Genomic DNA, 21,600 nt, shown 5'->3' with positions numbered 1-21,600 from the left:
CCTGCGTACCGCCAAAAAAAAATTTTTTAAAAGAGCTAATTTAGAAGGCATCCTCTCATGAGGATTGTGTTACATTATTCCTAAGGAATTTACAGGTAAGATGAAGACTTTCATTATATATTTAACCAATAGGTATATTCCACATTAAGAATTCTTTTTTTCTTTTTTCCATTTCTAGGAGACATAGAGAAAAAGTATCATCTGGGTGTGAGTCCACTTTGTGATCGTCAGACCGAATCTATTGCCAACATCCAGATTGGTAACTATGCATACTGAGATATAACTGGTTTTTAAAATGCCACTGATTTTAAGTTTGCCAAGAAGAGAGGTACATCTGAAATATCAGTATTAAAATTATGCTTATTTCTAATTTTTAAATAATTGAAGAAATTTTATTCTGGTTTTTCCTTTTTTTTTGGCTCTTATAATTTACTCTCATTTGATTTTAGTTCCTCAAAAGCAGAGCAGGTAGCAATAACTTTCTGTTCTGAACTGGAAAGAATGCATCATTTTCCCATGTGGGAGCCTCATTGGCGTCATTCTGGGACCGCTGGGCCTGACGGTCATGGGAAGACCGGCTTCCAAGACTGCCGGCTTTTCTCTCACCGCTGCCTGCTGGTTGAAGCTAACTCTTCAGCACCTCACACAGGCCCCTCGCAACCTGGCCTCCAATTGTCTCTTCCGTCTTCTCCCCAACACCTTCCCCCTCGTTTACCTACAGCAACTCGGGACTCCCTGGGGCTCCCCAAATCCCTGGGGCTCCTTCACTCTGTGCCTCGCCAGGCCCCCCGTCTGCCTCATAGCCTCCTCTTCCTTGAGGGTCCACCTCAGATGTCACCCCCAGAAGCCACCTTCCACTCTCTCTGGGCAGCCGTCACCCCTCTTGAGGCGCTGGATGCCTGTCGTCACAGCTCCAGGTGCCGACCTGGCCTTTGGAGGGGTGTGTGTCCCCAAGGCCAGCGCTGCCCCTCGGGGCGGGCCCACTTGAGAACTGCTTGTTGAGTGGACTGTGACGGTAAGAGAAAGCACGATGAAGGGGCTGTGATTCAAGAACGTGCAGCTTGTCGTAGACGAGCCGAGGGAAGATGGGCCAGGTTTGGGGTGCGGCGGGTGGATTGCCAAGTGGGGGTCACTCAGAAGGATATGGAGGGACGGGCGTAATTTTGGTGGCTGATACTGAGCAGGACCTCTCGGGACTCGGTTGACAATAGTGAAGTGTGTCCAGAAACTTCGGAGAGAGAAAGTTTCTAGGAATTCGGAAGGTAGCACAATGCTGTGGCATTGCTAATACCCGGAAAAGCGGACTGTGCTGGAGGGTCAGAAAATCAGACAGAGAATTCTCACACCGTACAACAGCTGAAGAGGATCCTCAGCGGGAGGCAGTGGGTAGTAACGATCTGGCCGCAGAGCGAGCAGTAGAGATGCGGGAGAGTGAGGCCCAGGCCCGCGGGGACAGCGCGGGGACGCCGAGTCCCCCGGGAGCTGGGACTGGCCAGGAGCGCGGGAGAGGGAGGCGGGAGGGCAGGGGATGACGGGACAAGAAGCCTGTCTGCTCTGGCCTGGTCCTCAAGGGCGTAGCCTTCGGATGCGGAAGAGCAGACGAAACATGGGCAGAGGGGGCCGAGTTGAAGAGCAGGGCTTGGCTTGTGGCACACACTCCAGCTGACTTCGTGCCTCAGCCCGTTACTGCCTTGATTCGTGAGAGACGTTGCGAATGAGGTTTAAAAAACTGCACGTTTTAAAAGGGACAAGAAGCTAGATCCCTTAAGCCGTTCTTGTCGTTTCTGACCTTGTCAGCGTTGGGCAGTCGTGGACCCGGTCCCCCGGGGGGCAGGGATAAGGTAGAAGGCGGTGGCAGTTGATGTGGGCTGACCCCTCCCGGCACCCTAGGACACAGGCACTGCTGGTGTTCTTTTCCACATAGTTTGCCCAGTTTATACAGGTAACAGGTGTTGGTCTTTCTGACATCAAATCCTAGGTAAAATGGGGCTTGCAGAGGTCCTCTTCCTGGGGTGAGTCAGGACGATTAGAATGAACTCTGCACACAGCAGCAGTTACTCGGAGCCAGCATACGGTCAGTAGGTAGAAGTCGTGTTTAATTAACACGGTTTCCTTCTTTGGTAGGAACACTAGGTCCTGTCACGTACCGGGTGAGGGTGAGGCATTGACGCAGCGCCCTGTGGTATCTGAGGAGAAGAGATAGAGGCGCATGGGCTGGGACAGTTAAGGGGGTTCACGGGTGGATGAGCAGCTCACGAGTAGCGTCCTGCCACCTGGCTGTGTCCGCGGCCCCGGCCCGTGCATTGTTATCAGGTACTTACGACCTAAAAGAATCCTAGGTACCATAGAGCCGGAAGTGAGAGCTGATTTGTTGGATGTGAGAAGCAGGATGCAGCTCTCAACCAGCTGGGACAGTGGGAGAATCAAAGAAGATGGATCGCGTGAAACCTGCGGTAATAAGGTTCTGCATTTGGGTGCAACACTCCGGCTGCTCATGACTTGACTGTGGCACCTGGAAAAGACAGGGCTCTGGCGGCTGGCTCAGCCTGACCCGGGGCTGAGGGGGTGGCTTGGCTGCCAGAAGCCGCTCTGCCCTGACTGCAGTGATGCCGTTTTCCCGTGTCCTCTCTCTCCTCACCAGACGTAACTCGTGGAGAGCACATCTTGTCTGTTTGTCCACTGCTTATCCGTGGCCACCCCAGAGCAGTGCCTGGCATCTAGAAGGTTCTCAGTTAACATGTGTGGAGGGGATGGAAGAGATGAAAGAAAGAAATGGAGGACTTCCCTGGAGCCCTGGTCCGGGAAGATCCCACATGTCGCGGAGCGGCTGGGCCCGTGAGCCACAACTTCTGAAGCCCGCGTACCATAACTACTGAAGCCCGTGCACCTAGAGCCCGTGCTCCACAACAAGGGAAGCCACCGCAATGAGAAGCCCGTGCACTGCAACGAAGAGCAGCCCCCGCTCACCTCAACTAGAGAAAGCCCGCGCGCAGCAACGAAGACCCAACGCAGCCAAAAATAAATAATTTAAAAAAAAAAGAAATGGAAGAAAGCCTTATTTCCAATATCATTACTACTTCAGATACCATAATCTCTACACTTGAAAAAATTCAATCATCAGACCATATATGACTTTTCCAATTAAAAGTAGTGGGTGCTTTATTTCCAGTGAGATTTTTTTTGTTAGCTAAATGGAACCTGTGTTGTCTGTGGTCCATGTGGTCTTTTGCTGAAAAGAAAAGGTTTTGGAGATGCAGAAAATTTTAAAACTGTTAAACAAGCAGTGATAGAATTTGAATGTACATTTTCCTGTCCTTGATCAAAAGTTTAGGAAGACAATGTTATTTGCTTCTCCTAATAGATGTGATCTGATTGTCAAGGTGAGGCTTCTTTCGCCCTGTGTAAGACACTATGTAGTTTTAAGTCAGCTGTAATGTGGGCTCGAGTGCTGTGTAACCCAGAGATGCAGACAGGCCCGAGACCACTCCTTCTCCTTTTCTGACTGAATCAAGGGAGATCGATTGTAGGAAGTGTCTGTAAAGTAGGCCCCCTGGTACACTTGTGATGTTCACTTTCCTAATTGTCTAAACTAATCTCTGTTCGTTCTAGACTCACACTTTGTGGCATGCGTTTTGGCTTTATAAATGCTGAGATTCATAGCGGGCCCACTGTGCTCATGACCAGGTGTGACGATTACCAGCCCGGACGGTAGGGCAGCCGCGCCTCAGTCCGGCCTCGTCACCCACAGCCCCGGGGGGACCCCCTTAGCCTTGGGCACACTGTGCCCTGCTCCTCAGGGTTGAGAGGGCCGCCGCGGGTTTGCTGAAATAGAAGGATATGGTTGGTGCAGCTGAGAGGAGTCGTCAGAAGAGATGGGCTGTGTTTGTCAGTTCACCTTTACTTCAGGTTTCAGTAAGTTACCTAAATAGATTCTTCAGAGAAGATATGTAAATCTACACACACATCTTTTGAAAAATAAGAGGTAATATTGGAATAGGACTTAAGAGAGTAAACACTACCTTGACGTTGTAAAGTTTCAGAACATCCACTAATACCTTTTCTCTTACTGTCTCAGGTTTTATGACGTATCTCGTGGAGCCTCTGTTCACGGAATGGGCCCGGTTCTCCAACACCAGGCTGTCCCAGACAATGCTCGGACACGTGGGGCTGAACAAAGCCAGCTGGAAGGGACTGCAGCAAGAACAGTCCAGCAGCGAGGACGCTGATGCTGCATTTGAGGAGCTGAACTCACAGTTATTACCTCAGGAGAACCGGTTATCCTAAACGCCCCCCCAAGTCATTGGGCAGACTGCCTCTGGAGCTCGTTAGAAATGTGAATGGGGTCTTGAGGTGAGAGAACTTTACTCTTGACTGCCGAGGGAAGTGAATGACGCCAGCATTATTTATTTCCAAGATTTCCTCTGTTGGATCATTTGAACCCACTTTTTAATTACAAGACCCGAACATACAGCAATATGCATTTGGCTTTCGTGTGAAACCTTGAATATGCAAAGCCCAGCGGGAGCGAACCGAAGGGAATAACAAAGTTTTGCAGGAAGTTTTGCGGTGGCCCTCGTGCTTCTCGAAGCATCATGAAACTTGAACCGAAGCCTTCAGCAGAAATCTTTGGAATTTAACCCGTCTGATGCAACAGTGTGTATCTGTACCTTCCACTAAGTTCTCTCGGAGAAAATGGAAATGTGAAGTGCCCAGCCTCTGCGCCTCTGGCCAGACTCGATGTTTACAGACCAACTCTGAAATACTGGTTCTCAATCCGCCTTGGAGCACGATTGTGAAGGAACCACTAAGAATTTTAAAGATCAAACCTAAACTGCAGCCCTTTCCCCCGGTTTGCCTTTCTTCTTTGGATGCCACCAAAGCCTCCCATTTGCTATCCTTTTACTTTGTGCACTGGAAACAGAGCATTTATCCTAGAGCGCCGCCGAGCTTTCACTCCAGTGCTGTTGGGCAATGCAATTTTTTTTAACTCTTAGTTTTTAATTTGGGGCGGGGGGGGGGCAGAACCCCAGTGTCCTAGCTGTATTATGATTCCGCAGTGAAGACGTTGCATGTTGTTTTCACTAATGTACACTTGACCTGCACATGCAAGAAAAGGGTGGAATGTTTTAAAACACCGTAATCAGCTCAGGGTATTGCCAATCTGAAATAAAGTGGGATGGGCAAGTGTGTCCTTCAGAGCAAGGGTACTAAAGTCCCTCTCGCCGCAGGGAGTGAGAGGTATGTTGTGTGTGTGCGGATGTGTGTGTGGGGCACGCTCGTGCATGTGTGACTGTGCATGTGTTCTATTTATCCACGTGGGAAGGATTGGGAACATCAGCTTTTATTTATTATTTTAGAATGTGACGCAATGAGCAGCCACACGTGGGGAGGGGAAGGGAGGTCAGCTGTAACAGATCGCTCCAGATGCCTTAAACTATGCACAAAGCTAAGTGACCAAACTTCTTGTTTTGATTTGAAAAAAGTGCATTGTTTTCTTGTCCCTCCCCCTTTGATGAAACGTTACCCTTTGATGGGCCTTTTGATGTGAACAGATGTTTTCTAGGACAAAATCTAAGGACTGATTTTAAACTTATAACATTCCACTTTTGTAATTTGTTTTAAAATGTTTTATGTGTAGTAAGCACAACTTGTAATCTAGTTTTAAGAGAAACCGGTGCTTTCTTTTAGTTCAATTGTATTTCCCTTGTTACTGTAAAGGACTGTTTATTAATTATGTTTACAAGTTTGTTGCAACAGTCATTTTCTTGGGAGAAAGCTTGAGTGTAAAGCCATTTGTAAAAGGCTTTGCCATACTCATTTTAATACGTGCCTGTTGCTGTTAACTTTTGACGAATAAAAACCTATCTTTTCACATTTTCATCTTTGATATTTACCTATAAGTCAGTCCGTTGGAAACCACGACGCTAAATTACTAGGGAAGCAAAGAATTCGCTTCTCGGCTCCGGCATTCGCTCGCCACACATTTGTTCAGGCAGAGCTGGGCGCAGGCAGAGTCCTGCGGGCTCGTGTGCTGCCTGCACCTCACGGGTGAGCAAGCTGAGGCCGGGATGTAGTGGACAGAGTCCCAACAGCCGGGAGAAGTCGGCTCTGAGCCCAGCCTCTTGACTCCACAGCCCTTTGTTCCACGGCGGGAACCTCAGGCCTTTGTGCAGGTACTAAAATACTACTCGTATTGGCCTTTTAAAAGTCAAGTAATAGGAAATGGCCACTTAATACTACTTTTGGTATCAGTGTAAGAAAGGTACCACTGGGCCTCTCCTGGATCCTCCCAAGTCCATTTCATTAGAAGGGATACATGTCAACTTTGAACTCAAACATAGTCACTATTTGCACAGAAGAGTGATGTCGGATAGAAATACAGTGTGAGCCGAGTCGGTGAGTGTCAATTTCCGAGGAGTCACATTTAAAAAAAGGAAAAAGAAACAGCTGGAATTTTAATAATATTTATTCCAACATATCCAAAGTATTTTATCATTTCAATACGTAGTCAGTATAAAAAACTATTGAGATGTTTTACATTCTTTTTTCTGTTACAAAGTCTTTGAAATCTGGCGTGTCTTTTATGCTTACAGCACGTCTCGGTTCGGACCAGCCATGTTTCAAGTGCCCGGTCTCCACATGTGGCTCGTGGCCACCACACTGGACAGCTGGGTGCAGAAGTCCGAGGGCTATGTGGGGAAGGTCAGTTGGCCACTTATACGAGGAGTATCGTCTTGGCACATTTGACGCATCCAGTGTCTGTCTGATAAGGAAACTTGCCAGCTCACACACCTAGCATGTCAGCACATGGAAAGCAGAACTGTATCTCATAGCAAACTCACATTAACCAGTTTCACAGAAACTGATGTTTTTTAAAAGCGTTAATAGTTAAATATAACTATCAATCGTTCTCTCCCTTTAGGCAGACGTTCTCGGGAAGCCAAGTGACGATCAGCCGGTTGCTTGAGCATGGATTCTGAGCAAGGGAAGCAAGTCGCCCCACGCATCCTGCGGGGACATACCTGCTGCAGGGACGTACCACGGTTCCCCTGAACGAGGCTACAGATTCTCCGCCAGGAGCGGCTTCTCCACGCCTTCTTGATTGGCACATCCAGCAGACATGTCAGACCTTCAGCCTTGCATCACTTGAGCCTGCCTGGGCTCCATCTGCCAGTGTATGATTGCTTTCTCCTTCTCTGACCTGTTACATGTTTCTCACTGTTGGATATTCAGAGGATTGTCTTCTTATTGCCATTCTCCAGGGGGAGACACCTGAGCGTTGCTCCCATCTCCTGCCTACACATAAAATAAACCCACTGCAAAGGTATGTTTTGTTACATATATGTGGTATTACCGGCTATAGCCCTGCTTCTTCAACAGGACCTATATTCTTTGAACATCGGTTTTCTAGAAAAATCTGAGGAAACAGTACAGTAATTTAGAAGGTCACAGTTTAAATAATTAAATATTATAGAAGAGAATGCAAAATTCACAAATTTTAAAGATAAAACAGGAGACTTCAAAGAATCGTGGAGCGTTGCAGCAGCCCTTTGGGGCTCTGGGCCGGCCCTTAGTCAGGTGGGGGCAGCTCCTCTGCTCTAGGCTGAAGGTCCTCGGAGAGAAAATTGTGGTAAGCCTTAGCTTAACAAAAACAATCTGGTTCCTGGTCAGTATTTGCACTCCGTAAGTGTGGTGGTTTATAATGATCCTCTTTACATAAAAGAAGTTATGTCCTTTGTCCAACCTGGGCAATGTGTTTGTACCTTAGATACAAGTTAGAGGTGCAAATGATTCTTTGAAGATTCCTGTAACAGCCTTTCTTTCCAAAAATCTTTCTTGACTCTTAAAGCTTTCGATTTTCTTAAAACTTTAAAATTTTCACATTGGAGGTTTACAGTGTTTTCATGTGTACTTTTTTTTTTTTTTTGCACGGTACGCGGGCCTCTCACTGCTGTGGCCTCTCCCGTTGCGGAGCACAGGCTCCGGACGCGCAGGCTCAGCGGCCATGGCTCACGGGCCCAGCCGCTCCGCGGCATGTGGGATCTTCCCAGACCAGGACATGAACCCGTGTCCCCTGCATCGGCAGGCAGACTCTCAACCACTGTGCCACCAGGGAAGCCCCATGTGTACTTTTTTTAATGTATAAATATTTTGTTTAAATCTCCTCCCAATCAGTATCTCCCGCTTGGGTCAATGACCGACAGCTAATCTGCATTCAGGAATGTTTTTAAATAAATGTGACATTAATCACCATACTAGCAGCATATATCTGAAACACAAAGTTATCCAGATATGTGCAAGACTTAGCCTGAGCCATTCCTTGTTTGCTGAGGATTTGCAGACAACCTGTGTCCTCTGGAAGGCCCCCAGTTGTCCACTGTCTCCAGGGGAAGTGACCGCTACTTGCGGGGGACTACCAGGGGTGCACAGCCGTCTCCTCCACCTTTTTTTCTCTTGTGCTTAGCACAGGGCTAGCGTGAACTGTGCCGTCAGTAAATGTTGAAAAAATTAACTTGGAATTGTTTCCTTTTTAGCTATCAGTCTACCATCATGAGCAATTATGTGGAAACTAGTCTGTCAATGCCGAAGTCACGTGGTCACAGTATCCGAGTTCCTGTTGTGTGCAGAACTGCACTGGATGTAATAAAGGTATTAAAACTAAATACCGAGACGGGGTCTCTGTTCTCAAAATGTTTGGGTGACAAGATGATGTGTGGAAAGCATCTGTTATGTAATATGGGAGGTTTCTATATTGTACAAAATGAGTGTAAAGTGTTGGGGTATTGTTGAGAATGAATGATTTTGTTGGGTTAATGATGAAAATGACACCATTTCCAGTAATTATTGAATCTTACTAACATCCGTGACTGGTAAAATCATTTAGCTTTCAAGTTTGATTCTAAAATATAAGTCTTAGATGTTCACTGTGATACTTCTAGTAAAATACTAATAACTTTTATCAATCACAGTAACATTGTTTTTTACTTTTACAGCTATGCTAAGTCGTCCTGAACCTATCCTGAAGTCTGGTAGAATGGTCAGGGAAAGAGAAACACCCCTATTTTTAGTATTAGATTCCTTTTAGCTGTATTTTAAAACTGAAGCACAGTGACCTATTGGTTTATTGCAACTTTCCACTGGTCCCATCAATAGTCTTGTTAAGAAAGTTCATCTTATATTACATTTATGTTTAAGCTATGCATTGTTTGAGATTTTTGAGCATAAATTTGAAGTGTTTCTTTACTGTTGAGCTGCATCCTATAAAGAATCGGGAGGCTGCATGGTATCCCAAGGTGCTTTATCTTTTGAAGAAAGTATCATAAAGGAATGTGTTTAAAGTTCCTAGTTGAACATTTGCAGGAAAGTTTCTGAATTTCCATCTAAGAATCCTCACAAGATAGGGGTTAACTTTTCCATTGTAGGGAACAGAGTCTCACTCAGATCACTGCAGGGTAACTGGAGCTTTATCTTGAGGATTCATGTTCACGATAATGAGACAAACCCTATGAAGGCTGTAGAAGCAGAACCTGGGGGTCTGGGCGCTCTGAGATGTAGCTTCTTGCTGCGTCTGCTTCTTCCCACACTTCTCCTCTTCCTTTCTCTTCTCTACCTTGGAGTGTCTGCTTAGAAAGGCAGTAAAGTTTTTAAAGTGTTGTCTTTGTGGCTAGATCGACTGTGTTAAGGTCTTTGGTCATGTATTAGCGCATCACCTCATCTTCTGCGTGGCTCCCTAACCTATAACATGTCTGCCTCGTGAAGGTAAAATAATGTCCTGACACACGGTTCAGTCCCAGTGTCCTTGTTCGTGTCCTCGTCATCTGTTTTGTATAAACTGCTCGTAGGTATCGTGGGTACACGTGTACCTCATGGCGTGCTTATTTGAGCTCCAGGTACCAACTGTGCCCCTCGCTCAAGGTTTCCTATTCAGATTCCCAAGGGAGGACCTGGACCAGCTCGTCAGGGCTGCGTCCTGAGTCACACATGTCTCTGCATTAGCTGGTGCTCCCCTTGCAGAGGGCAGTCTGCTCCGGAGCTGCGTCAGAGAGATCATCGTGCGGAGTGTCACGTGCTCTCCACCGTCACCGATCACACCTGCATTACACAACAGTGTCCCCACCACACCTGCTTCGCACCCTTTTTCATCCTCTGATAGCAAGCATGACTGGCCAGTGAAGAGGGACGGCTCCTAGGCCATGTGAACAGAAAGCTGTTCACAACTCTGGTAAAAATCCTGTTGTGAAGAGTGTCTTTCTCCCCATATTACGGCTTTTCCAGCTGGGAAGACTGGTTAGGAGGGACAGGACTGCCCTGTAGCGGCCACAGCAGTTTGGGATGGAACGCGAGGTGCTATTTGGATCATCTTCTTTAGCTTCCTGGTAATGTCTAAATTACACTCGTGTTATTCTCTCAGCTTAGAGAAGGAGCTCTCTGACCTTTAGAAGAGGCTGGAAAATCTTCCAGGGGAGAGAAGTTTGAGAAGCTCCAGCTAGAGGAACATTACGTTTCCCAGCCCCTACCAAGTGGACTAAGGACAACAGCTTTCGGGGAAACATCCAAGATTTCTGGATCCTTCCATGGGTATGCTATTTTTATTATTTTATTTTATTGTCCTATCTGTTCTCAAGTGATCAGACTAGTACGAACCAAGAACTAGCCTGCTTACAAGGTTTACAAGGAAAAACTAATAAGAATTTTAAGAAAAAGGCTCAGTGGGGTAGCTCAGAAGAATGCTGAGTCTAGGATGAGAAGGGGGAAGAGGACTCGGGAATGGCTAAAGGCTCATGGGAAAGACTGTGACAGTAACAGGCAGAACAGTGGTACTGTTGTAAAACCAAGTGCCTCCTTCTGCCTGGCAATCCCAGAGCTGGTGCTACTGGGCTAACGCCTGAAAGTTTAAACTTGTATCTGCCAGATCTAACCTACACAGAAAACTTACGTTTTTTGGAGAAGTTACCAGAGGATGGATTGTTTTCAGTAGTTGTTACCTCATGTTTTCTTCCTTCACCACTGAGGCACAGACTCATAGGAACTCTTAATACAGCAAGAGGACAGCGGACTTCCCTGGCGGTCCAGTGGTTAAGACTCTGGGCTTCCAATGCAAGGGTTGTTGTTTCGATCCCTGGTCGGGGAACTAAGATCCCACATGCCATGCAAAGTGGTCAAAAAATTTAAAAAAAAGAAAAAATGAGGACAGTATTCTTCTGCAGAAGGGCCTACGACTGGGAAGACAAGCCAGAACTGAAGACTAAGACCTACTGCTTCACCCAGGCCTGTGCAAAGAATGACACCTTTTCCAGGTGCCAAGAACACTGGAGAAATCCGTCTACTGGGCACTGGGCACTACAGTGACCTTGTGTAAAATAACGTAGTAACTTGGTTAGCAAGCTGCCATTTACAGAACGTGTTCAGAATCATTATTTAATCCTAGTTTTCTGGCCTTAGAATTATTCCCATTTTAAAAAGAGGTGTGACTTGGCCAGGATCACATACATGGATCGTGTTTTAGCTCCAAGTCCAGCGCTCTTTGCCACACTCATTATGTACACAGTTGACCCTTGAACAACACAGGTTTGAACTGCATGGGTCCACTTACATGTGGACGTGTTTCAATAAATAATATAGTACCTGTATTTTCATTTTACAGATCTTTAAGTTACATATGGGGAGAAGTGTGTGTTTGACCAGAGATCACAGGACATGGAATCAAAGAAACTAAGGGTTGAGTCCTGACCCTATCCAAACTGTTTCAGCTTCCTACCCACCCTTGGGTGAGTCATTTACCAATTCATTTGTTGTTGAGGCAGAGATAGCAACGTGTGGATTTTCGACTGGGGATGAGAGGGAGTCAGTGCCCCTAACACCCACGTTTTCTTTTTTTTTTTTAAACTTTGATATGGACCAATTTTAGTCTTTTAATTGCATTTGTTACAACATTGCTTCTGTCTTATGTTTTGCTTTTTGGCCAGGAGGGATACGTGGGATCTTAGCTCCCTGACCAGGGATGGAACCCACACCCCTTGCATTGGAAGGCGAAGTCCCGCCCCCCACATTTTCAAGGGTGCACTCTGTAAGAGTGAGTCCCTAGACTAGTGAGAATCACAGGAGAGAAAACATTACACCAGTTATTTAACTTTTTGAGCCTCAGCTGTAAAATGTAGAGTTGAACTATTTTTAAGATCTTTCACCCAACTATTGTGTTGGGTGGGAGAACCAGAAACTGAATGAGGTGGGTGTAGGGGAAGATGAGAAAAGAGCTTTCACCAGTCCCAGAGGTGGATTATAGGCTTGAGAACCCTGAGGAAACTCATCCCAAGTGACTGCCTTTCTCTTCTTAATGATGGAGTTCCTTTAAGAGAAAGATGAATGAGAGGTGATATGTTCTAGGCAATATATTTCCCCTTGAAAAATGCAGAAAGCAAATAATTCTAAAGAAGCTGCATGTATAATATAAAAGAATCGTGCCTATTGTGGAAAAAAAAAAAGAAAGCATTTGTATAGGCATTATGGCCCAAGGAAAGTAAAAAGTTTATTTCAAAACAGTAACTTCCTTGTCATTGGAGCACTGCCCCAAATTCAACAACAGTGATACAAATATAATACATACTTTGACCTCCTAAGAAATTTATATCAGGTGAATTTTCTGAATTCCTTTTAAAGGCAGAATTTTTAAACCGTAGAAAATAATCAGAAACAATGTATCAACATGTGTAAAATAAGCCACAGGTCAAAGTTCAGCTGAACAACCAAACCATGAAAATCAGCTCCAACTAATATTTGCTATAATTTAGAACACTGCACGTATTTTCAGTAACTTAAAGGGTCTTCACATCCCCTAATCCCCCCAGGAAGGACAACTTTCTTTCCACTAGATTTAAATAATAGATCCAAATATTTACTCATAGTAGGAGGTTCTGACATTAAACTATGTGTGTTTAACAGAAATGAATATAGAAAATCATGAAGATACATGCATTTAAAAATGATCACTTGTAGCAAGTCCTTGGAAGTCGTAGAGGAGAAAGGCAGTTGTCTACTTCCTAATAGCACCTAAGGTTTATGCTACATAATATAATTCAGCAAAACACCATTCTGACCAATGATAAGCAACTTACAGAAAATTCTTTCTCCTATTCAATGTTTCATTATAAAGCTACTATTTTGACCAATATTAAAAAATTTTTAACTCCATTATGCTGACATTTCCAGAAGTATTAGCAGCAAGTTATCTTCATGCCATTTATTAAACTGAAAGAAAAAGATGGTATATTCTAGTTTTTACTTTAAAAGAGATTTAATTCAATCATTTGATTCCTCACTATTTGAAAACTACATTTTCTTCCTCAGCACTGGATGGCACTACAGTGAAAACGGTTTCCATGATCCCTGACTTCCCTCTTTAAAGGAAAGCATTATGGAATTTCAGCAGCAAACATTATCTGGTTCCTACTCAAACTCCATCTCCAATCCAAGAAAACGTGAGAGAATCTAACATAAAAAGTTCTGTTCAAGGTAAGAAATTCCAATCTCAAAACCATTTCATTCCAACAACTTGGTTATTCCACCTGCTCCACCACTGAATAGAAATGATCACTGAAAACAAATGACACTGTCAGCACCCTCGTCACCCCCTTGCTAAATCTTATGTCCTGAATACATGCACATAAAACGTGTACAGATAAATTAGTGTTAAGAATTAAAAACTCACATCTACAAAGGTCCTTTCTTTATTCTGAAATCTATATAATTGTTTTCCAGACTGGAAATCTAAACATCTTGGCTACACATTAAAAACACATCAGAATATAAATATGCTATGGAAAACTTCAGAACGGACCTTCTCTTAAAAGCAAACAAACTTAGAGTGCTTTTGTTATAGCTTAATCCTCTGAGACTTAAAAGGAGACACTAAATTCAGGTATTTACCAAATGGTGTATTAGGGCTGTTCGGCTAATAGAAATCAACACTAACAGCTGAACTAGTAGGACAGTCTTTCTCAGCTCAGTATTAGGAAGTTGAAACATTTTCAATTAAAGCCTTCATTTTTCCTGTAGACTTCAACATGTGTGGCCCAAACTAGAAAAGAAACAAAAAAGACACTGGTTCATGTAACAGTAACGATATGCCCCACTCCCAATCATGGATCAAAGGTATGTTCTTCATGAAAAACCAAACAGCTACGTAATATTAAAACCTTTATGAATTGACAAGTTGTTATAAACATGACATATCAAAAGAGTGAAAGGCAAAGAGACAACAAAATTATGCCCTAGAAAACTATAATTACCTTTGCAAGAGCCTAGCTTAGTCCAATTTTACTTCTCCGAATAAAAGAAGGAAGGAAGGTACAGAGTTTCCTTTTCAATGTCTGAAGACTTTCAGAGATGCTAGAATTTCTAAGATATCTACATCTCTGGAATAAACACATATGCCGCATGACAGTACCCAGAATAAAGGTAATGTATAAACTAATACATGATAGCTTCCATGAATCTGCTCAGTCTCCATCTGTGGCATGCCCACAGCCTGCAAGACCCTGGTCAAATGTCTCTCCCTCTTCAGGAGACTTCCTCACAGGTGCCCTAAGAGAAAATGATCTTTCCTTGCTATATCAGCATTTTTATTGTCCTCAGATATAAATTTTATTGTAATGAATTTCACTTCATTATACTTAAATAAAACAGCATGAAAAATTTAACACAGGAGACACTAAGCAATGAAACCAGGGGTTAACTTGTGCTTCCTACTCTGTGCGCTTCTGTAACAGGTAATCTAGCTGTAGGGAGGGACTAAATCCCGTAGCACGCGTCCTTTTGAATCTCGCAGGCGCACACAGCTCAACGTGTTGCAGCGTGCAGCAGTGAAGGGAACTACCAGGCTGTACTTGGAGGGAACTGTGCCCAGTACTCACCAACACTCTTTCTGAGGTGCCCTCTGATTCAGACTTTGGAATTCCTTTTTCAGCTTCACCTTGGCTATCACATCGATACCGATAAGCAAACTTCTTTCTCAGAGCCTCTGCTATGAGGGCAGCAGGGTCAGCAGCATCCACCGGTTTGGGCTTCGTGTCTTGTGCTGACCTGAGAAAAATGAACATGAACCAAGGGGGCGCTGATCCCTCCGGGAAGCACACAGGGAGCCTGATGGCACTTCTCTGGCATCAATACACTTGACAAAGACACTGACACATACTGATGCAGTGAAGTGGAAAACCTAGATTTAAAGCTCAATGAAAGAGCACAAAAGTGCCCAATAACAGTCCCTCAGGTCCTCTCAGGAGCAGAGATTATGTGCTCCTTCAGGGCAATTAGGGTTCCATCCTTCTCCAAAAGCCTGGTGACTGCCACAGCAGGGACGCATACAGCTTCACTGGATGAATGACTGCACAGTAAAGAAAAGCCTTCAAATGTAGTTGGGGGAGAAACTGGAAAGTTACCTGCAAGTGTTTATTCTGCTAATCTCTTAGGCTCCTGTACACAGTTAACTATCTTTTCTAAACTAAAAACTTAGAGCTACTCCTGTAGTCATGTTATAAAACAAAGTTCGCAAGAAACCTAGTACTTGGGAGATTGGTTCAAGGTGGCACAGCAGAAGGACGTGCTCTCCCTCCTGCAAGAGCACCAGAATCACAACTAACTGCTGAACAATCATCGACAGGAAGACACTGGAACTCACCAAAAAAGACAGCCCACATCCAAAGACAAAGGAGAAGCCGCAGTGAGATGGTAGGAGGGGCGCAATCACAGTAAAATCAAATCCCATAACTGCTGTGTGGGTGACTCACAGACGGGAGAACGCTTAGACCACAGCAGTCCACCCACTGGAGTGAAGGTTCTGAGCTCCACGTCAGGATCCCAAACTGGGGGTCCAGCAACGGGAGGAGGAATTCCTAGAGAATCAGACTTTGAAGGCTAGTGGGATTTGATTGCAGGACTTCGACAGGACTGGGGGAAACAGAGACTCCACTCTTGGAGGGCACACACAAAGTAGTGTGTGAATGAGGACCCAGGATGAAGGAGCAGTGGCCCCATAGGAGACTGAACCAGACCTACCTGCTAGTGTTGGAGGGTCTCCTGCAGAGGCAGGGGGTGGCTGTGGTCACCGCGGGGACAAGGACACTGGCAGCAGAAGTTCTGGGAAGTACTCCTTGTTGTGAGCCCTCCCAGAGTCCATTATTCCAAAGAGCCCAGGTAGGCTCCAGTGTTGGGTCACCGCAGGCCAAATAACCAACAGGGAGGGAACCCAGCCCCACCCATCAGCAGACAAGCAGATTAAACTTTTACTGAGCTCTGCCCACCAGAACAACAGCCAGCTCTACCCACTACCAGTTCCTCCCATCAGGAAACTTGCACAAGCCTCTTAGATAGCCTCATCCACCAGAGGGCAGACAGCAGAAGCAAGAAGAACTACAATCCTGCAGCCTGTGGAACAAAAACCACATTCACAGAAAGATAGACAAGATGAAAGGGCAGACGGCTATGTACCAGATGAAGGAACAAGATAAAACCCCAGACACCAACTAAATGAAGTACAGACAGGCAACCTTCCAGAAAAAGAATTCAGAATAATGATAGTGAAGATGATCCAGGACCTCGGGAAAAGAATGGAGGCAAAGACTAAGAAGACACAAGAAATGTTTAACAAACACCTAGAAGAATTAAAGAACAGAGAGATGAACAATACAATAAGTGAAAAGAAAAATACAGTAGAAGGAATCAATTGCAGAATAACTGAGGCAGAAGAACAGATAAATGACCTGGAAGACAGAATGGTGGAATTCACTGCTGTGGAACAGAATAAAGAAAAAAGAATGAAAAGAAATGAAGACAGCCTCAGACACCTCAGGGACAACATTAAACGCAACAACATTTGCATTATAGGGGTCCCAGAAGGAGAAGGGAGAGAGAAATGACCCAAGAAAATATTTAAAGAGATTATAGTTGAAAACTTCCCTAACATGGGAAAGGAAATAGCCACCCAAGTCCAGGAAGCGCAGAGTTCCCATACAGGATAAACCCAAAGAGAAACACACCAAGACACATAGTAATAAAATTGGCAAAAATATAAAGACAAAGAAAAATTATTGAAAGCAGCAAGGGAAAAATGACAAATAACATACAAGGGAACTCCCATAAGGTTAACAGCTGATTTCTCAGCAGAAACTCTACAAGCCAGAAGGGAGTGGAATGATATACTTAAAGTGATGAAAGGGAAGAACCTACAACCAAGATTACTCTACCTGGCAAGGATCTCATTCAGATTCGAGGGAGAAATCAAAAGCTTTACAGACAAGCAAAAGCTAAGAGAATTCAGCACCACCAAACCAGCTCTACAACAAATGCTAAAGAAACTTCTATAAGTGGAACACAAGAGAAGAAAAGGACCTACAAAAACAAACCCAAAACAATTAAGAAAATGGTAATAGGAACATACATATCGATAATTACCTTAAACATGATTGGATTAAATGCTCAACCAAAAGACACAGGCTCACTGAATGGATACAAAAACAAGACCCATATATATGCTGTCTACAAGAGACCCACTTCAGGATACAGACTGAAAGTGAGGGGATGGAAAAACATGCCATGCAAAAGGAAATCAAAAGCTGGAGTAGCAAAACTCATATCAGATAAAATAGACTTTTAAAATAAAGAATGTTACAAGAGACAAGGAAGGACACTACATAACGATCACAGGATCAATCCAAGAAGATGATGTAACAATTACAAGTATATATGCACCCAACATAGGAACAGCTCAATACATAAGGAAACTGCTAACAGTTATAAAAGAGGAAATCAACAGTGACACAATAGTAGGGGACTTTAACACCTCACTTACACCAATGGACAGATCATCTAAACAGAAAATTAATAAGGAAACACAAGCTTTAAATGACACAATAGACCAGATAGATTTAATTGATATTTATAGGACGTTCCATCCAAAAGCAGCAGATTACACTTTATTCTCAAGTGTGCACGGAATATTCTCCAGGATAGATCACATCAAGCCTCAGTAAATTTAAGAAAACTGACATCATATCAAGCATTTTTCAGAGCATAACACTCTGAGATTAGAAGTCAATTACAGGCAGAAAAAACGTAAAAAACACAAACACATGGAGGCTAAACAGTATGCTACTAAATAACCAAGAGATCACTGAAGAAATCAAAGAAGAAATTAAAAAATACCTAGAGACAAAAAACATGATGATCCAAAAGCTATGGGATGCAGCAAAAGCAGTTCCAAGAGGGAAGTTTACAGCAATACAATCCTACCTCAAGAAACAAGAAAAATCTCAATCTAACCTTACACCTAAAGGAACTAGAGAAAGAAGAACAAACAAAACCCAAAGTTAGCAGAAGGAAAGAAATCATAAATATCAGAGCAGAAATAAATGAAATAGAAACAAAACCATAGCAAAGATCAATAAAACTAAAAGCTGGTTCTTGGAGAAAATAAAATTGATAGACCATTAGCCAGACTCACCAAGAAAATGAGGGAGAGGACTCAAATCAATAAAATTAGAAATGAAGAAGAAGTTAAAACAGACACTGTAGAAACACAAAGCATCCTAAGAGACTACTACAAGCAACTCTATGCCAATAAAATGGACAACCTGGAAGAAACAGACAAATTCTTAGAAAAGTATAACCTTCCAAGACTGAACCAGGAAGAAACAGAAAATATGAACAGACCAATCACAAGTAATGAAATTGAAACTGTGATTAAAAATCTTCCAACAAACAAAAGTCCCGGACCAGATGGCTTCACAGGTGAATTCTATCAAAGATTTAGAGAAGAGGTAACACCCATCCTTCTCAAACTCTTCCAAAAAACTGCAGAGGAAGGAACACTCCCAAACTCATTCTATGAGGCCACCATCACCCTGATACCAAAACCAGACAAAGATACTACAACAAAAGAAAATTACAGGGCTTCCCTGGTGGCACAGTGGTTGGGGGTCCGCCGGCTGATGCAGGGGACACAGGTTTGTGCCCCGGTTCGGGAGGATCCCGCGTGCCACGGAGCGGCTGGGCCTATGAGCCATGGCCGCTGTGCCTGCACGTCCGGAGTCTGTGCTCCACGATGGGAGAGGCCACAGCAATGAGAGGCCTGCGTACCGCAAAAAAAAAAAAAAAAAAATTACAGACCAATATCACTGATGAATATAGATGCAAAGATCCTCAACAAAATACTAGCAAACAGAATCCAACAATACGTTAAAAGGATCATACACCATTATCAAGTGGGGTTTATCTCAGGGATGCAAGGATTCTTCAATATATGCAAATCAATGTGATATACCATATTAACAAATTGGAGAATAAAAACCATATGATCATCTCAATAGATGCAGAAAAAGCTTCTGACAAAATTCAACACCCATTTATGATAAATGGAAATAAAAACAAAAATGAACAAATGGGACCTAAGGAAACTACAAACAAGACAAAAAGTAAACCCTAAGAATGGGAGAAAATCTTTGCAAACGAATCGACAAAGGATTAATCTCCAAAATATATAAACAGCTCATGCAGCTCAATATTAAAAAACAAACCACCCAATCCAAAAATAGGCAGAAGACCTAAATAGACATTTCTCCAAAGAAGACATACAGGTGGCCAAGAAGCATGTGAAAAGCTGCTTAACATCACTAATTATTAGAGAAATGCAAATCAAAACTACACTGAGGTATCACCTCACACCTGTTAGAATGGGCATCATCAGAAAATCTACAAACAGCAAATGCTGGAGAGGGTGTGGAGAAAAGGGAACCCTCTTGCACTGTTGGTGGGAATGTAAATTGATACAGCCACTGTGAAGAACAGTATGGAGGTTCCTTAAAACAACTAAAAATACAACTACCATATGACCCAGCAATCCCACTACTGGGCATATACCCAGAGAAAACCATAATTCAAAAAGACACATGCACCCAACTGTTTATTGCCGCACCATTTACAACAGCCAGGATGTGGAAGCAACCTAAATGCCCACTGACAGACGAATGGATAAAGAAGATGTGGTACATATATAGAATGGAATATTACTCAGCCATAAAAAGGAACGAAGTTGAGTCATTTGTAGAGATATGGATGAATCTAGAGACTTCCATACAGAGTGAAGTCAGTCAGAAAGAGAAAAACAAATATCATACATTAATGCATATATGTGGAACCAAGAAAAATGGTGCAGATGAAGCAGTTTGCACAGCAGAATTTGAGACACGGATGTAGAAAACAAACGTATGGACACTAAGGGGGGAAACTGGCGTTGGGGGGGTGCTGGTGTGATGAATTGGGAGATTGGGACTGACATGTATTCACTGATGTGTATAAAATGGATAAGAACCTGCTGTATGAAAAAAATTAATAAAATTCAAAAATTCAAAAAAAAAAAAGAAACCTAGTACTTGGTTTTAGGCAAAAAAAATCAAGGGAAGTGAGAAAGAAGGCAAATATATCCTCACCTTTTTACTGACCGAAGTTTCACGCTGTTCATGTCTTTAAGGATCTCCAGCATATTTGGCATATCAGATTTCTTTGGACTGCTCTTGACTGAAGTCTTTCCAGCACAGGCGTTTTTCTCTCTTCGATCTCTAATCAGATCAATAGCAGATGCGCTTTTGTGGAGCCCTGACAGAGGGAGGGGAGGTGGCGGAGGGGGAGCTGGTGGGACACAGGGTGGCGCTGGGGCAACGGATGCCGTAGATTCTAAGTCACCTACAGAAACAAGGGAAAGTCATTTTGATCCTGCTGGTAATAGGCAAATAAACTATTTTAAAAGCAACATTATGTTAAGGACTTTATATCTGAAAACAGTATCCTTAAAAAGAATCAAAGTTATGTAAGTAGAAAGGAAGTTTCAGTTACTTGGTTGGAATCTAAATGCCTGCATCTCAGTCACTGTATCATTTAATCCCAAACTCTCCAGATGGAAACATTCCATTTAACTTAACAGGGCGCTTTTGTGATCTCCACTGTTCAAGTCTGACTGCTGCCAAGTGTGTAGCTACTTTTAGATGAAACAGAGCATCTGTACTGCACACATAACTATCTTCAGTATATACAGTTTGACAATTTAGTACTAGAGTTAAGTATTTGAAAAAACCATTTGATACATTCGTGGTTCTTTTTAAGTATATTTACATAGAAGATTTAATTGAGCGTTAACTAGAATGTGCATTGACCAAAGTGTGTTTAAAGTTTTAGATTTATTGTTGAACAAATTTCTGGGAGGAAAAAAAATGTTATAGTTAATTTCCTAAACAAGAAGTAACCAAGAGTTAAAGTGGTTCTAAAATAAGGACCTAAAAATTCATCTTTCTGCATAATTGGAAATTACAGAGTTGTTTTGGGGGTGGACTGTATTAATTAGGGGGAACTCGATGCACACGAGTTTTACTCAAGGGATTTGGATTGTAAATAGAAGTTTAACATAAAGCCCCAAATTATCTCACAATTTACAGTAGTTTTCTAGTCTGCCAGAAGAGGGAGGTAAAGCAAAAGAGAAATGTAATTCATAGGTTAAACAGAAAAGGGCAGGACTTTGGTTTTTCATAAGTTACATGCAAATTTCACTTAAGTAACACC

The 21,600-nt window shown here is 43.3% G+C and overlaps 2 protein-coding genes and 1 long non-coding RNA gene across 7 annotated transcripts in view; 2 read left to right on the top strand and 1 right to left on the bottom strand.

The window, feature by feature from the left end:
* The window catches only part of PDE7A (phosphodiesterase 7A), a 115,652-nt gene extending 109,778 nt beyond the window's left edge, over nt 1–5,874 (top strand). For both annotated transcript variants that reach the window (XM_024742574.1, XM_024742575.1), the window contains exons 13-14: nt 179–259; nt 4,076–5,874. In XM_024742574.1, the coding sequence (XP_024598342.1) occupies nt 179–259; nt 4,076–4,284 (290 nt within the window). In that variant the 3' untranslated portion in view covers nt 4,285–5,874. The remainder of the gene's footprint in view (nt 1–178; nt 260–4,075) is intronic.
* Nucleotides 5,875–6,188: 314 nt separating this feature from the next.
* On the top strand, nt 6,189–13,480 carry LOC112398167 (uncharacterized). The gene is made up of 6 exons (XR_003002940.1): nt 6,189–6,702; nt 6,923–7,324; nt 8,535–8,649; nt 10,412–10,578; nt 11,645–11,768; nt 13,345–13,480. It is a non-coding gene; the product is annotated as an uncharacterized LOC112398167 (long non-coding RNA).
* MTFR1 (mitochondrial fission regulator 1) overlaps nt 12,502–21,600 on the bottom strand; it is a 78,474-nt gene continuing 69,375 nt past the window's right edge. For all 4 annotated transcript variants that reach the window (XM_024742577.1, XM_024742576.1, XM_024742578.1 and 1 more), the window contains exons 6-8: nt 20,478–20,730; nt 14,910–15,078; nt 12,502–14,074 (exon numbers count right to left, since the gene is read on the bottom strand). In XM_024742577.1, coding sequence (XP_024598345.1) covers nt 14,006–14,074; nt 14,910–15,078; nt 20,478–20,730 — 491 coding nt within the window. In that variant the 3' untranslated portion in view covers nt 12,502–14,005. The remainder of the gene's footprint in view (nt 14,075–14,909; nt 15,079–20,477; nt 20,731–21,600) is intronic.

Source organism: Neophocaena asiaeorientalis, unplaced genomic scaffold (assembly GCF_003031525.2).
Source record: "Neophocaena asiaeorientalis asiaeorientalis breed wild unplaced genomic scaffold, Neophocaena_asiaeorientalis_V1.1 scaffold226, whole genome shotgun sequence".
NCBI classification, from domain to species: domain Eukaryota; kingdom Metazoa; phylum Chordata; class Mammalia; order Artiodactyla; family Phocoenidae; genus Neophocaena; species Neophocaena asiaeorientalis.
This window is presented reverse-complemented; position numbering and strand designations above follow the sequence as displayed.